This window comes from Talpa europaea (assembly GCF_964194135.1).
Source record: "Talpa europaea genome assembly, chromosome: 9".
NCBI lineage: Eukaryota > Metazoa > Chordata > Mammalia > Eulipotyphla > Talpidae > Talpa > Talpa europaea.
Window position 1 is genome coordinate 23,908,107 of NC_140076.1, and position 12,340 is coordinate 23,920,446.

General features: G+C 44.8%; 1 protein-coding gene across 3 annotated transcripts in view; it reads left to right on the forward strand.

Annotated features, from left to right (window-relative positions):
• The window catches only part of MACF1 (microtubule actin crosslinking factor 1), a gene marked incomplete at both ends in the record, with an annotated part of 211,499 nt that extends 201,546 nt beyond the window's left edge, over positions 1–9,953 (forward strand). For 2 of the 3 annotated variants that reach the window (XM_084243391.1, XM_084243392.1), the window contains 3 exons: positions 5,070–5,281; positions 8,505–8,634; positions 9,697–9,953. In XM_084243391.1, coding sequence (XP_084099517.1) covers positions 5,070–5,281; positions 8,505–8,634; positions 9,697–9,953 — 599 coding nt within the window. Of the gene's footprint in view, positions 1–429; positions 499–5,069; positions 5,282–5,802; positions 5,914–8,504; positions 8,635–9,696 lie in introns of all 3 variants that reach the window. The other variant, XM_084243390.1, reaches the window with a different exon arrangement.
• Between the last annotated feature and the right edge of the window lie 2,387 nt (positions 9,954–12,340).

Below are 12,340 nucleotides of genomic sequence, written 5' to 3' on the forward strand. Positions count from 1 at the left end.
TGTGAGTGAAACTCAGGTGTTGAGCCCCTCCATGGAGAGAAGAACTAAGGAGCTCCCTTGACCACAGGGAAATAAGGAACACCTTGTAGCGAGCCCACACGCTTCTAAGATAGGTGATCACCTAAGCAGGGCCATGTAGTGTCCATGCTAAACATGGAAAGGCTGGCATGCCAGCCCAGAGCAGGAGAGAACAGTAGATGCCGTGTGACGTGGCACCTGCAGCTAGAGGCGCGTGAGGGCTGCAGCCAGGGGCAAATGACCGGTCTGAGTCACTCCATCTCCTCAGCTATGCTCCTTCCTTTTTCCTGTTGGCAGAGCTGCATGTGAACCAGGAGGTTCCCCTACCGTCTACCAGTTTCTTTCTTGACCAGTTTCTGTGTTTCCCACTGTCTCTGTTTTTTGTGTGTATATGTTTATTTTTTTTCCTAGTTCACCATCCTGGGAATAAAATAAAGCGCTCTGATTCCAGCTCTTCAATTTCCAGTCAGTCTCCCATAGGTTGGCTTTTAAGCTTTGTCCCTGTTTCCGTGCCCAGCCTGTTGAGAATGGCTTTGCTTCTTAAACAATAGCATCTCTTGGCTCTGTGGTATCTGCTGCCTTTATGAATGCATTGTCACAACCAAATCTTGATTTTTCTAACTATTATAAGTTGACAGAGCATAAAATACCCTTGTTGAAACAGTATCGATTAGTATTTGTTGCTTCTATTTAAGAAATTAGCTTTTTCTGTGCCACACACTGTTATAAGTACTATATAAATAATAACAGTTTCCACCTCAACAAGGTGTACACATACTATCATTAGCTCCATTTTACAGATTAGGAACTTGAAGCATAACAAAATTCAATAGCTTGCCCAAGGATAGGTAGCTATAAAGGACAGGCTATAGGAACAGGCAGAGGCAGGATTCAAGCCCAAAGCAGCCTGCTTTAGAATATATGCTCCTGTGTCTCTGGGAGGCTATGTGCCACCTCCCCCCACATACCCACCCTTTTGATGTGCATGTTACTATTTCAGCATGCATAATTATTAAGGCTCATTCACAAACCTAGCAGAAATATTTATAGTACAGCTCCCTAATTTCTTTGGCAGTGATTCCTAGTTACATTCTGAAGCTTTTAGAGAGTGCACTTCTCACTTGAATTAAGATCTGTCCATAAATTGTTCTGTTGATTTTAACTCATTCTGCATTCATTGCAGTGAACCACAGCGATAGTTTTTGTTAGGCATCCCTTTAAAAAATAATAATTTTATAAACAGTTCTGAGAAGCTTGAAAGGATGTGGTCAGTTTTAAAATTAAAGTCCTATTTTCATTGTTTTAAATGAGAAGCAATATACATAATTTTAACTCACTCAGTAAAATATGTTTCCTTTCCAAGTTGATTTTAATAAGTCTTTATTTTTCTTGTCACGTATGATTGGTCTAAACAAAGAGAAGAGAAGGTGCATGTGACATTTGGGGATCTTTGGTTGCCTGTTTGCTGCCTGCTCTACTTGCTCTGTTTACGGTAATATGCTGCTGGCCATGGACAACACTGCTTGCTCTGCGTGTGTCTTCAAACATAAAATTGGAACCCCAGGGAAGCCTGGGGGCACCGTCTAGTAGCTGTTTTCTATGGAACATAGAAGATTTTTTCAGCATCCCTAGGAGCAAACAAGGCAAGGCATGGCTTTCCTCTCCACCTGTCCAGAAGGGCCTCCCAGTTTAGTGATCACTCAGTTCCACTGACTACAGAGTCAGGAACTCCTCCACTGTCCGAGAGATCAAAATAGTGATGAGCAGGAAGAGCTACTTTCAGTGAAACAGAAGATTGTGCTAGGAGGTGAACACTTAAGGGCTGGCATGACTGTAATAAGTGACTTGGAAGGTCATGAACATCACAAAGACAAAAGTTCTTTGAAGCCATCAGGTCTCTGAGGGGATTACTGTGACTTCTAAAATACCATTTAGGGTAGGTTCTTGTACCCATTTGTGTTGCATTTCCTTGGCTGTCTGGACAACAGGGAACGTTATACTGAGGATAGTACATAGTTTAATACTGATATGCACAGGTTGAGGAGTGAAAGATGTGACTTTACTGCAGGATTTCTTAGTGCTTACAAAATCCTGGTTGCCTAGGACTGTCCCAAACAGCAAAATGTAGCTGCAGTGTGAGCTACACTCCTAATAGGAAATTCCTCAAAATCTCAGTTTGGGAAATTTTGCTATATGCAGTGAAAGACCATGAAAGGATTTTGAACCATTAGAGAGATAAGGTTTTTACTTAGAAACCCAGTTCTAGAAAATGATATGCGAGACAAGGAGACCTGTTGGAAGCCTATGACCGTCGTGCATGCAGGGCAGAGGGGGTGCTGCATGGACCACCGCCCCCCTCCCTGAGTGTGAGGGCATGGGAAGGCTCAAGGGATTCTAGAAGTGGTGGAAGGTAGAACCAACAGGTGATGTCTCAGGGGCCATGGGAGGTGAGTTTCTGACCTCCAGGAGGGGCCGCGCTAGGGGCAAAAGAATCAGGCTTGGCCCTTGATGCACTGAAGTCTCGCAGGACTAGCTCATCCAGGCTGGGAGTCCAAGAGGGACAGGGCTGCAGGCAGATCCCCTGGGAACGTCGGTGTTGAGGAAGGGACAGGAAGGAGAAGTTGGGAGGAAGGAGGACAAGCGGGGAGGGGTGGCTCTGCGTGGAAACCACGGAGGAGAGTGTTTCAAGAAGAGCAGTTAGTAGTCCCACTCCGTGCTTGACACCAGCAGAGAGAGGTTTGCACAAATCAAATTAGCAGATTTTACCTGCACACAAATATACATATGCATGCACACACACACACACACAGTCTTTCAATACAGTGAGCATTAGCCAGAGTGAAGTAAATTGAATATACTTATACATTATTTTGAAGACTGCATTGGTATAAAATTTTGGAGATTAGTTGACATGCATCCAAAACCTTAAATTACATCCTTTTCTCCCCAGCAAATCCACTTATAGAAAGTTTGCCCTTAGGAAACCATCACAGATATACACAAAAACTTCTTACAAGCAGTTCATCACAGTGTTGTCATCAGTGTTTAAAAAAATGTAAGCAAAGTAAAATACAGCATGAGTTGGTTGACTAAATGGATGTCCACATGATAAAATAATACTTTGCAGCTTGTTAAAAATCATGTGAGACACATAGATCATGGAGGAATGTTCATTATATTTTTTTATTTAATGTGCATATATATGTAAAGCATATATGAGTATGTATTACATAGACACAGAGGAAAGCACTGAAGCCCAGAAAATGGATGAGTAGGAAACTGAGGTCCAAGGGATAAACTTGAGGGCCATGTTCTATTGTAGCCCCCATGAGAGGAAGGAGATAGCCTAGTTAGTGTTCGAGGGCCCAGTAAGTCAAACCATTAAGATAAAAACAGCTCTTCAAGACCAGCAGTCCCCTGTGGTGAGCCTGAGGAGGCCAAGAGCAGGACTGATCCCAGTTGGCAGCAGAGCCCCAGCTGTGATTCTGCAGTGTTGATGTCCATGTCAGTCCATTTAACCTGACACTTGGATGCATTTGCCAACATAATATATTGGTAATTTGGATTTGCTTTAGAAATTAGAGCCACTCTGGGCCTCCGTGCTGGCGCAGTGGTTGAGCGCTGGGTTGTGAAGCTGCCCACAGCCTCTGCGGTGCTGGTTCTATCCCCGGATGCTCCCCGGCCACCGGAGGAGGGTCCCACATGGCACTCAGACCTCCCCTGCCTCCCGCTGCTCCCCTTAGCAGTGTACTTCGGTCCTTCTGCCTGCTCTGCTCCCCGCTCTGGCTCTGGTGAATTCTCTCACCCTCCTGTGCTTCTGACTGTACCCAGTGCTTGTATAAACAAACAAACAAACAAATAAATCTTTTTTTAAAAAAAAAGGAAAGAAAGAAAGAAATTAGAGCCACTCTGCTCGAACCCCCATGCTACCTGATTTAAAATTTGATTCTGTCACAGTTCCTCAAATTCCTTGAACACACGTTAGGCTGGGTAGAACAGAGTAGACATAATTACCCGAAATGTCCTACACTTATAATTTCTGATCAAGGTAGACAATCTATAATAGAAAAAGAATGACATTTTGTCTATCAGGCTCCCTCTCCCAGGACTCTCCAGCAGGTGCATTTGTTTAGATCTGTCCAGAATATGCTAAACAGTGGACAGTTTAGGTGGATGTGGAGGTAGGCGGTTATTCAGGATAACCTTTCCGTGTGAGGCTATCTATAGACTTACTCCAGAGGAGTTACTTCTTGTCAATTAGTAGTATCTCGCATTTCACATTTATGTTGGCTGTACGCCGTCTCTTCTAACCAAACCTGAAACTGAAGTTCTGCTCTAACGGCTCAGGTGGTCGCAGGGCGGCTCCTGGTGGCCCGCAGCGCTGCGTGCCGCTGCCTCTAGCTCTCAGGCTTTGGCCTCACAGTTTCTCACTGGCAAGTTTCGTGCATGATCTGATCTTTCTCTCTCTCCTTTGACATGTCTACTTGTTCATGATCCTGTCCTGATTTTCCTACTGTCCTCAGTCCTGTACTCCTTTCTTTGGGGTTGTTGCCAACTGAATTCAAATGCAGGAGTCAGACATGTTGATTTCAGTGACTGGTCTTTCTCCACTGTTCCGTGACCACATAACCTATAAAAGTTGAGAAAAAGTACGCATGTACTGTGAGAGAGAAAAGAGGTTTTGATTTAACCTCAGAGGTCTGTGAACCGCCGCATCTGCTTTCCCTTGACCAGTTACAGTGTGCTTGCCCCAGGGCACAGTGGCAAGGCCAGCTTGGGACAGCGGAAGGACGCAAAGCCGTCTTTATCACAGCAAACCAAGGGCCTTATTACTTAATGTGTCTGCCATGGGTCAGACTGATGACAAGGTTGATAAATCATGAACTGAAGCCTATTTTCAAAGAAAGCATAGAGATACTAGACCTATAACTTAGATAACTGTTATCATGGGGCCAAGCAGCTGTATGACCATCAAAGATAAATTTTTTAAGATTAACTCATATTGTGCGTGTGTGTGTGTGTGTGTGTGTGTGTGTTTATTGCCTTTTTAGCACGAGGTAGAACTAACATCGAACTTCGAGAGAAATTCATCCTACCAGAGGGGGCTTCACAGGGAATGACACCTTTCCGATCACGGGGTCGAAGATCGAAGCCATCTTCCCGGGCAGCCTCCCCTACCCGCTCCAGCTCAAGTGCCAGTCAGAGTAACCACAGCTGTACGTCCATGCCATCTTCTCCAGCCACCCCAGCCAGTGGTACCAAGGTACGCATAACCTCCAGCATGGCTTTCCCCACCCCCCTCTTTGCAGCTGTTCACTGCAGTATAGCCATGGAAAGGCTCCACTGAGAATACCGTGAAGCCATGCAGACCAGGCTCTACCTAGAGCAGGCTGACCAGGCCCTGCTGGCACACAGACGCCAGGGCCTTTAGGATGACTAGAAAGGGCTTTTATTAAAATATTTCCTTGGGTCTTAAGTCAAAAATGCTTCTTTCCACCCATTCCCAGTTTGAATTTGAGCCCGTCCAGACTCACTAATTTTGAAAATCCAGGCACTGTCTGTGCAGCCGGAGCCGGCAGAGAAGTGACTGTTGTGATGGGTTACGGATGAAGGGTGCTATTACCTTTCCACTGGACTCTTTCGTCCCCTTGAACTGATATGCATTTTGTTTTCTGTTTCTTTAAAATGTAGTGTCTCCTATTTATTTTTTATGTTCTCAATTTGCTCCCTTTCTGTTCCACTTTCAATTGTTCCCACCCTTCCCTTTGGATTTCCATTTCACAGACTCCACTTCAGTTCTCTCGCTGTTATGACAAACCCTGGTTGGTAAACAGTAAAGCTGGCACCCCTGTCAGGGACAGCCATTATCCTGACTTCCAGCTGTCCAGCCCCGAGGTAGAGTATGGCTATGCTGGCTGAGGACACAGCCAAGACAACACCCTCGCTAATGCCAAGAACTTGACCGGCTCCTCTTCCGGACACGAGTCCTTGCACTTTTCTATCCTGTGGTGCTTCGCTCTCACAGCTGATTCATCCAATCACGTGTTTTTCAGGGGTTTCTAACTCGGATTCACCAAAATTGGAGATGACTAAGAAATGTCTACAACTGGATTGTTTAACAATCTTTAGAATGATATTTGTTCAGAGTGATAAACAGTGGTCATTCCTGGCGATGTGTTTATCAATATTGTTAATACAGTCTCTTAGTGTCTCCAAATGTCAGCTACACAGACGAGTTATGAACACTTGAAATTCAGCTCCAGTGCATGTGTCCAACAATGTTCTATCTTTGCTCAGAATAGAAGAGTGGCTGGCACTCCCGTCCCGAGCCACGCCCCACGGTGGGTGGTGTCACCACAGTGGCCCATGGCGTGGGTGCTGCCCACTTCAGCCAGGCACAGTATCAGTGAACACTGCTCTGAGGCTCAGACTCAGTTGGGTTTCTGCAGCCTTGATTTGAATACACATGCGAGCAATTAAGCATGTTCAAGCGCGGTGATTAAATGCTAAGCACTTTTGGAAGAGCCATATGTTTCCGAAACAAAACATGGGCTCGCTGCTTCTCTGATGGCAGTAGGATTTTGTATCCTCCTCCTGCTGGGAAACATTGGGTTCTTGTGCCTCAAAAGATAGTTTCACCTTCAGACATGTAACGCTTCAGCCACAGAAAGCAGGAGGCACAAGAAGCCAGTGCCTGCGAGTGGACCACGCTAGAGCTCCAGTTCTGAAAGTTGCCTGTTCTAGAGCTCGACCTGGGGGCTGCTCCCACTAAGGCCCCAAGACGCAACCAGCGTGTCTTGCTTTTCTTCCTCCACGATGGCTCCAGTTTCATGAATTTCTCAAAAGTTATAAAATTTTATATGTTTTCATTATGAAGTGCTGCTTTTCATAGAATCCTGATAGGTTAGCTTTTTTGTTTTATCTTAAGGTTTTTACCTCTGGTTTTGCTGCATTTTGAGCTGTCCAGCTGGTGGTCTGCAGCCAGGCCATGTCCTGCTCTGGCAGTGCAGTCCCAGGTCTCGCTGAGGCCTTCCCAGCAGCAGTGCTCACAAACAAAAGCTTCTGAAACTGGTGCTCTGCCTCCTGTGTAGGCCAGGAGGGTTTGTGCTTGGACGTTAATCACTTTCTGTCGCATTGGCTTTTTCTTTACAAATTAAAGAAATTCAAGAAACATAATGAAATGGGTTGCATTAGTCTTCTATTTGTATAAACATCTTAAAGGTCCCGGAAAACAGTGGATTTCAAAGGAAAATTAGAAAGATGTGCTGGGCACAAGTGATATTCAAAACAGGTTTAAAATATTCTTTCTCCATATTTCTTACTACTATCTCAAAAAAAAAAATAACACTCAGGCAGGACACGTAGCTCCCACTATAGCAGCAATGATAATGTGCATCTCTGCGGCTCTTCCTGGTTTCAGAAGTGCCTCTTCTGCACACCACCTGTGCATCCAACAAGTCTTTGTCGACCCAGTCTCCCACACCAGACACTGCATTAGGTGCTGAGGATGTGATCGTGAGCACAGTGTCATCCCTGCTTTTATGGAATGTACACTTGACTGCAGGAGACTCAGACAACAAATAGCAGATCACGGATTGGGTAGCTGTGGGTGCTGAGCCAAAAATGCTGCAGGGGAAGAGAGCCGGAGGTTACACATGGCAGAGTCTGGCCATGGCCTCTGACAGGCCGTTTTGCCAAGCAGGCCCAAAGGAATGAGGGATGAGTCCCACGGAAGTGGGGGTAGGGACTGAAGAGCAGTGTAGCTGAGGTGGTGGAACAAGAGGGAGTGTGCAGGAATGGAAGTAGAGAGGCAGGACCCACCGCAATTTCCTGAAGGAGAAATAAAGATTCAGATGTTAATCTAGATAATTCGCAGAGCCCAGGCTCAAGCTGGGCTTCTTGCTCCCCATCCAGAACCTCATTCCCAGCAGCACAGCCCCGCTCCTAGGCTCAGCTTGCCTTGTAGCAGCACTCTGTATTCCTGATTATTCATTTGATCCACAAGTCAAGTCATTCTACCTGGTTACAGACTGTGCACCAACCCAGTGATGGGGTTTGGGGTGCTAGCTGAGGCTCCATGTTTAGCACATGGGACTAGAAATCATATTGCAAATTTCTAAGCCCAGAACTTTGATACTTGGAGTTACTTGCATTTTTTCCTTTACTCATCTGCCATATTTCTGTTCATTACAACCATTACAGTCCTACCATTTGAGGACCTTTTTCCCCATTTCTAGTGAAAATTTGTAAGGTGAAAGTTATTGGAAGACAATTTGAACTTTTAAATTGGAACATAAAAGCTTTATTTTGGGAACAATCAAAATGCATGGCCTAGGATACTTTCAAAATGAATCTCTGCTTTCCTGGACTTTTAATTTGCTTTTCAATCAATTAAACATAAGGAGGCCAAAGTGGGCCTTTTAAAATTCAATTTCTGTTAAGAGATTTTACCAAGTAAATATGGTCTTTTAATTTTTTTTCCCAAGGTTATTCCATCAACAGGCAGCAAGTTGAAACGACCAACACCAACTTTTCATTCTAGTCGAACATCTCTCACCGGTGACACTAGCAATAGTTCTTCCCCAGCCTCCACAGGTGCCAAAACCAATCGGGCAGGTAAGTGCCAGCCCCTGCATCGGGATGAGAGGTCAGGGAATGACAGGGCTAGAAATTTGGAAACTGCAGCCTGTCAACAATGCTTCACTGGTCCCCAAAAGCAAACAGTGAGGGGCCTTCCCGTTGGCGCAGTGGGTTGAGCGCAGTGCTGTGAAGCTGTCCGCAGCCTCTGCAGCGCGGGTTCAATTCCCAGCCGGCCAGGGAGATTCCCACATTGCGAGGCAGACCTCTCCTGTCTCACCCGCTACTCCCCTCAGCAATGCATTTGGTCATCTGCCTGTTCTGCTCCCCGCTCCGTCTGTGGTGAATCCTCTCACCCTCCCATGCCTCTGGCCTGTACCCCAGCTCTTGTATAAATAAAATAAATCTTTTTATTTTTAAAGCAAGCAGTGAGGGGTGATGCCCAGAGAGAGAGACCTGCGGGCTTTCAGCTGACCTTCTCTTTAACTCCTGTTACTACAGCTGGCTCTAGCCTTGCCTGCGGGGAGCGGATGCTTCCACAGCCAAAGCCCCACCATCTGCCCTTAATCAGAAAAGGTCAGATTAGAAAGAAAGTAAAAGGAAGCGCCTCCCGAAGAGCCCCCATTGGGCAGTGGTTTGCTAGTTGTTTTCCTAGCACCCCATATTGAGAAAGTCAGGGAAGGATCACCTCTGTTCACCTGTTGACATGCCTTGTGGGAACCTGGGAATCTGGCTTCATTTCCTGGCTGTTGCCCTTCACTTTGCCCCATTCCCCATCTGCTGGTGCCAAGACAACTGAGCATCCTGCTCAGCTCTGCTGTGGGGGCACATAAGGTAGCAGTGATGGTGACAGAAGTGGCTTGTAACCCTCAGGAGGCAGGATTCTCGCGTAGAATCACCAAGACAGAGAGGGGTCAGTGACTTCTGTGGAGGTGAGGAAACATGGGTCCAGAAAGGTTCTGATTTGCCCCAAGTCACGCAGCACATCAAATGGTATTAGGACCAAAACCCTGGCTGCTGGCCACTGTTCTCTCCACACACACTCCCACCTCCCTGCCGTGCCATCTCTAGTAAGTCTGCTGCTCTATTCTTTAATTCCAGACCCCAAAAAGTCAGCCAGTCGCCCTGGGAGTCGAGCCGGAAGTCGGGCCGGGAGTCGGGCCAGCAGCCGGCGAGGAAGTGATGCCTCTGACTTTGACCTGTTAGAGACACAGTCGGCCTGTTCAGACACTTCAGAAAGCAGCACCACGGGAGGCCAGGGCAGCTCCAGGAGAGGGCTCAGCAAGCCTTCCAAAATCCCAACCATGTCTAAGAAGACCACCACTGCCTCCCCCAGGACTCCGGGTCCCAAGCGATAACACTGTACAAGCACCCCCAAGCCTCTTTCCACTTTGAATCCTACTCCATACATTGGGTGTATATTTATTCTGAATGGGAGAAGTTATATTGTTAAAAGTGTAAAAGAATACTTGTGTTATGAAGCTGCCTTATTTTTTTCTTTTTGTAAGTTACTATTTTCATGTGAATATTTATGTAGATAAAATTTGCCTCCTGGTAACCCTGTGATTGATGGGGCCCAGAAATGAAATATTTGACAAAAACAAGTGAAAAGGTCAAAATACAAATGTGTATTAAAAAAAGAAAAGCCTCTAAATAGGGTTTCTGCGTGGTGCAGGGTTGTAAACCTGCTTTATCTTTTAGGATTATTCCTAAATACATCTTCTTTATAAATTTGACTTGCTATCTCAGCAAGATAAATTATATTAAAAAAAAAAAAAAGACTCCTGCAGTGTTTAAGGAACTCTTTTTTTTGTAAATCACAGACACCTCAACTAGCAAGAACCAAGGGGAGGGAACTTATAATTGCTTTTTCCATTGTTTTTAATGTTGTGTGGTTTTAGCTAAAGAGAGGGAACCTCATCTAGGTAACATTTGCACATGATACAGCAAAAGGGGTTCATTGCAATACTGTCTTTGAATACTGTTTCAGTACTGGGTGTTTAAAGGACAAATAGCTGCTAGAATTCAGGGGTAAATGTAACTGTTTCAAAAAAAAAGTCAGAACATTGGGGTTTTTAAGAGTCCTGGTTTGTAACTTTCCAGCCTGGCTACCAATAACTCCTATGCCCACCAGTCCCCTGGGCGAGGGGGGACTCCCTGGTGGCATTGTGAATTACAGATTTGTTTATCTGCATTTTTTTGCTATTTATTTAAATGGTCAATCAACTTCCCACAAACTGAGGAATGAATTCCATCCATGAGCCTGTTCTGAAAATGTGGACACGAGACAACACTTGCTCATCCTTTAAAGGAGTTCACCAGCACACTCGTTAACAAGTCCCGTTTGCTTCCGTCTTCTTTTGTGCGTGACAAAGTCAACTGACCAAGCGGCCATGAAGAGGGGCTGTCTGGGGCTCCTGTTTTTTAGCTGCTGTTTCTCTTCAGCTCCGACCATGTTGCTGTGTGATTATCTCAATTGGTTTTAATTGAGGCAGAAACTGAAGCTCTACCAATGAACTGTTTAAAAACAAGACACACTTTTGTATTAAAATTGCTTGCAGTAACAAATATTTTGTATTCCCTGATTTTTCTTCTCAGCCATTACCTTATATAGAACAATTCACTCTAGGGTATGATGGTGTGTTAGTACTTAAATACATTATTCAGATCAAAAGATCTTCATGGATAATTTATGAAGCTCAAGATTTTTTCTTGTTTATCATTGTTAATTTTACAAAGCAACAAAAAAAAATGCAGGTTATCAATAAGTCTATCTGGTGTCCTGCCCTCTTACACAAGCAAATACCAATATGAAGATTTTCATACTAAAAACCACAAAGATTTGGGGTTTGAGAAAATAGAACCAATGTCCCAATTCAAGTATAAGAATACTGAGATTTCTTTAAATGACCAATTTCAGAGGTGGAGTCAAAATTGGCCATCAGATACAGCTCCTTTGTTTTACAGATGAAAGAACTTAAGCAGCAAAGGACATGGGAGTGATTTGCCTTTCTCTCACACTTCTATTTCCCCCAGCTCTCATTGGCTTTATAATAATTAAAACTGCCCAATATTAACTAATAGCAGGAAGTAGAACTTGAGATGAAGAGGGTTTAAAACAGGCCTGCATTTTTGATCATTAGGCCATACCCTTGAGATACGGGCACTTGGTAAGGTAGATGCAAGTTTGACACCACGTATCCAGGTTAAAGGAACTGGCAGCCTGAAGGAAGTGCTTACTCTATTCTCCCTGGAATTGAGTGACTCGAAGCAGCCAGAATTTTGTGTAGCATAATGTTTTCATCCAAATTTGTTCATCCCTTTCAGCCTCGCTGAGCAAAGCATGCTGAAAACAGCTTATAGATTTGGGCCATGGTCTCTTGTTTTCATACCAAGCAATTCGGGCTTCCCCCTTGGTCTTTACCACAAAGTTCAGCTAAGCTGTGGCATCTGCAGATTCAGTAACAGCTATATGCAAGACCATATAGGAAATAGAAGGATGCCAGGGAAAAAAGTTATAATTAACAGCCCTGTGATACATTTATAAGCAAGTAATACAAATTTGGTGTCTGCTAGGGTGGAGGATGAATACAAATTCCTGGGCCTTAAATGATGCAATAACACCAGCCTACAGGTATCAAGTGCCTGTTACGTCCCAGTCACTGCTAAGTCCTCTATATACGCTCCCATTTAATCCCCATCTGTTGCACAATCCTGAACCCCATGTAGAGATGACAATGGCCTG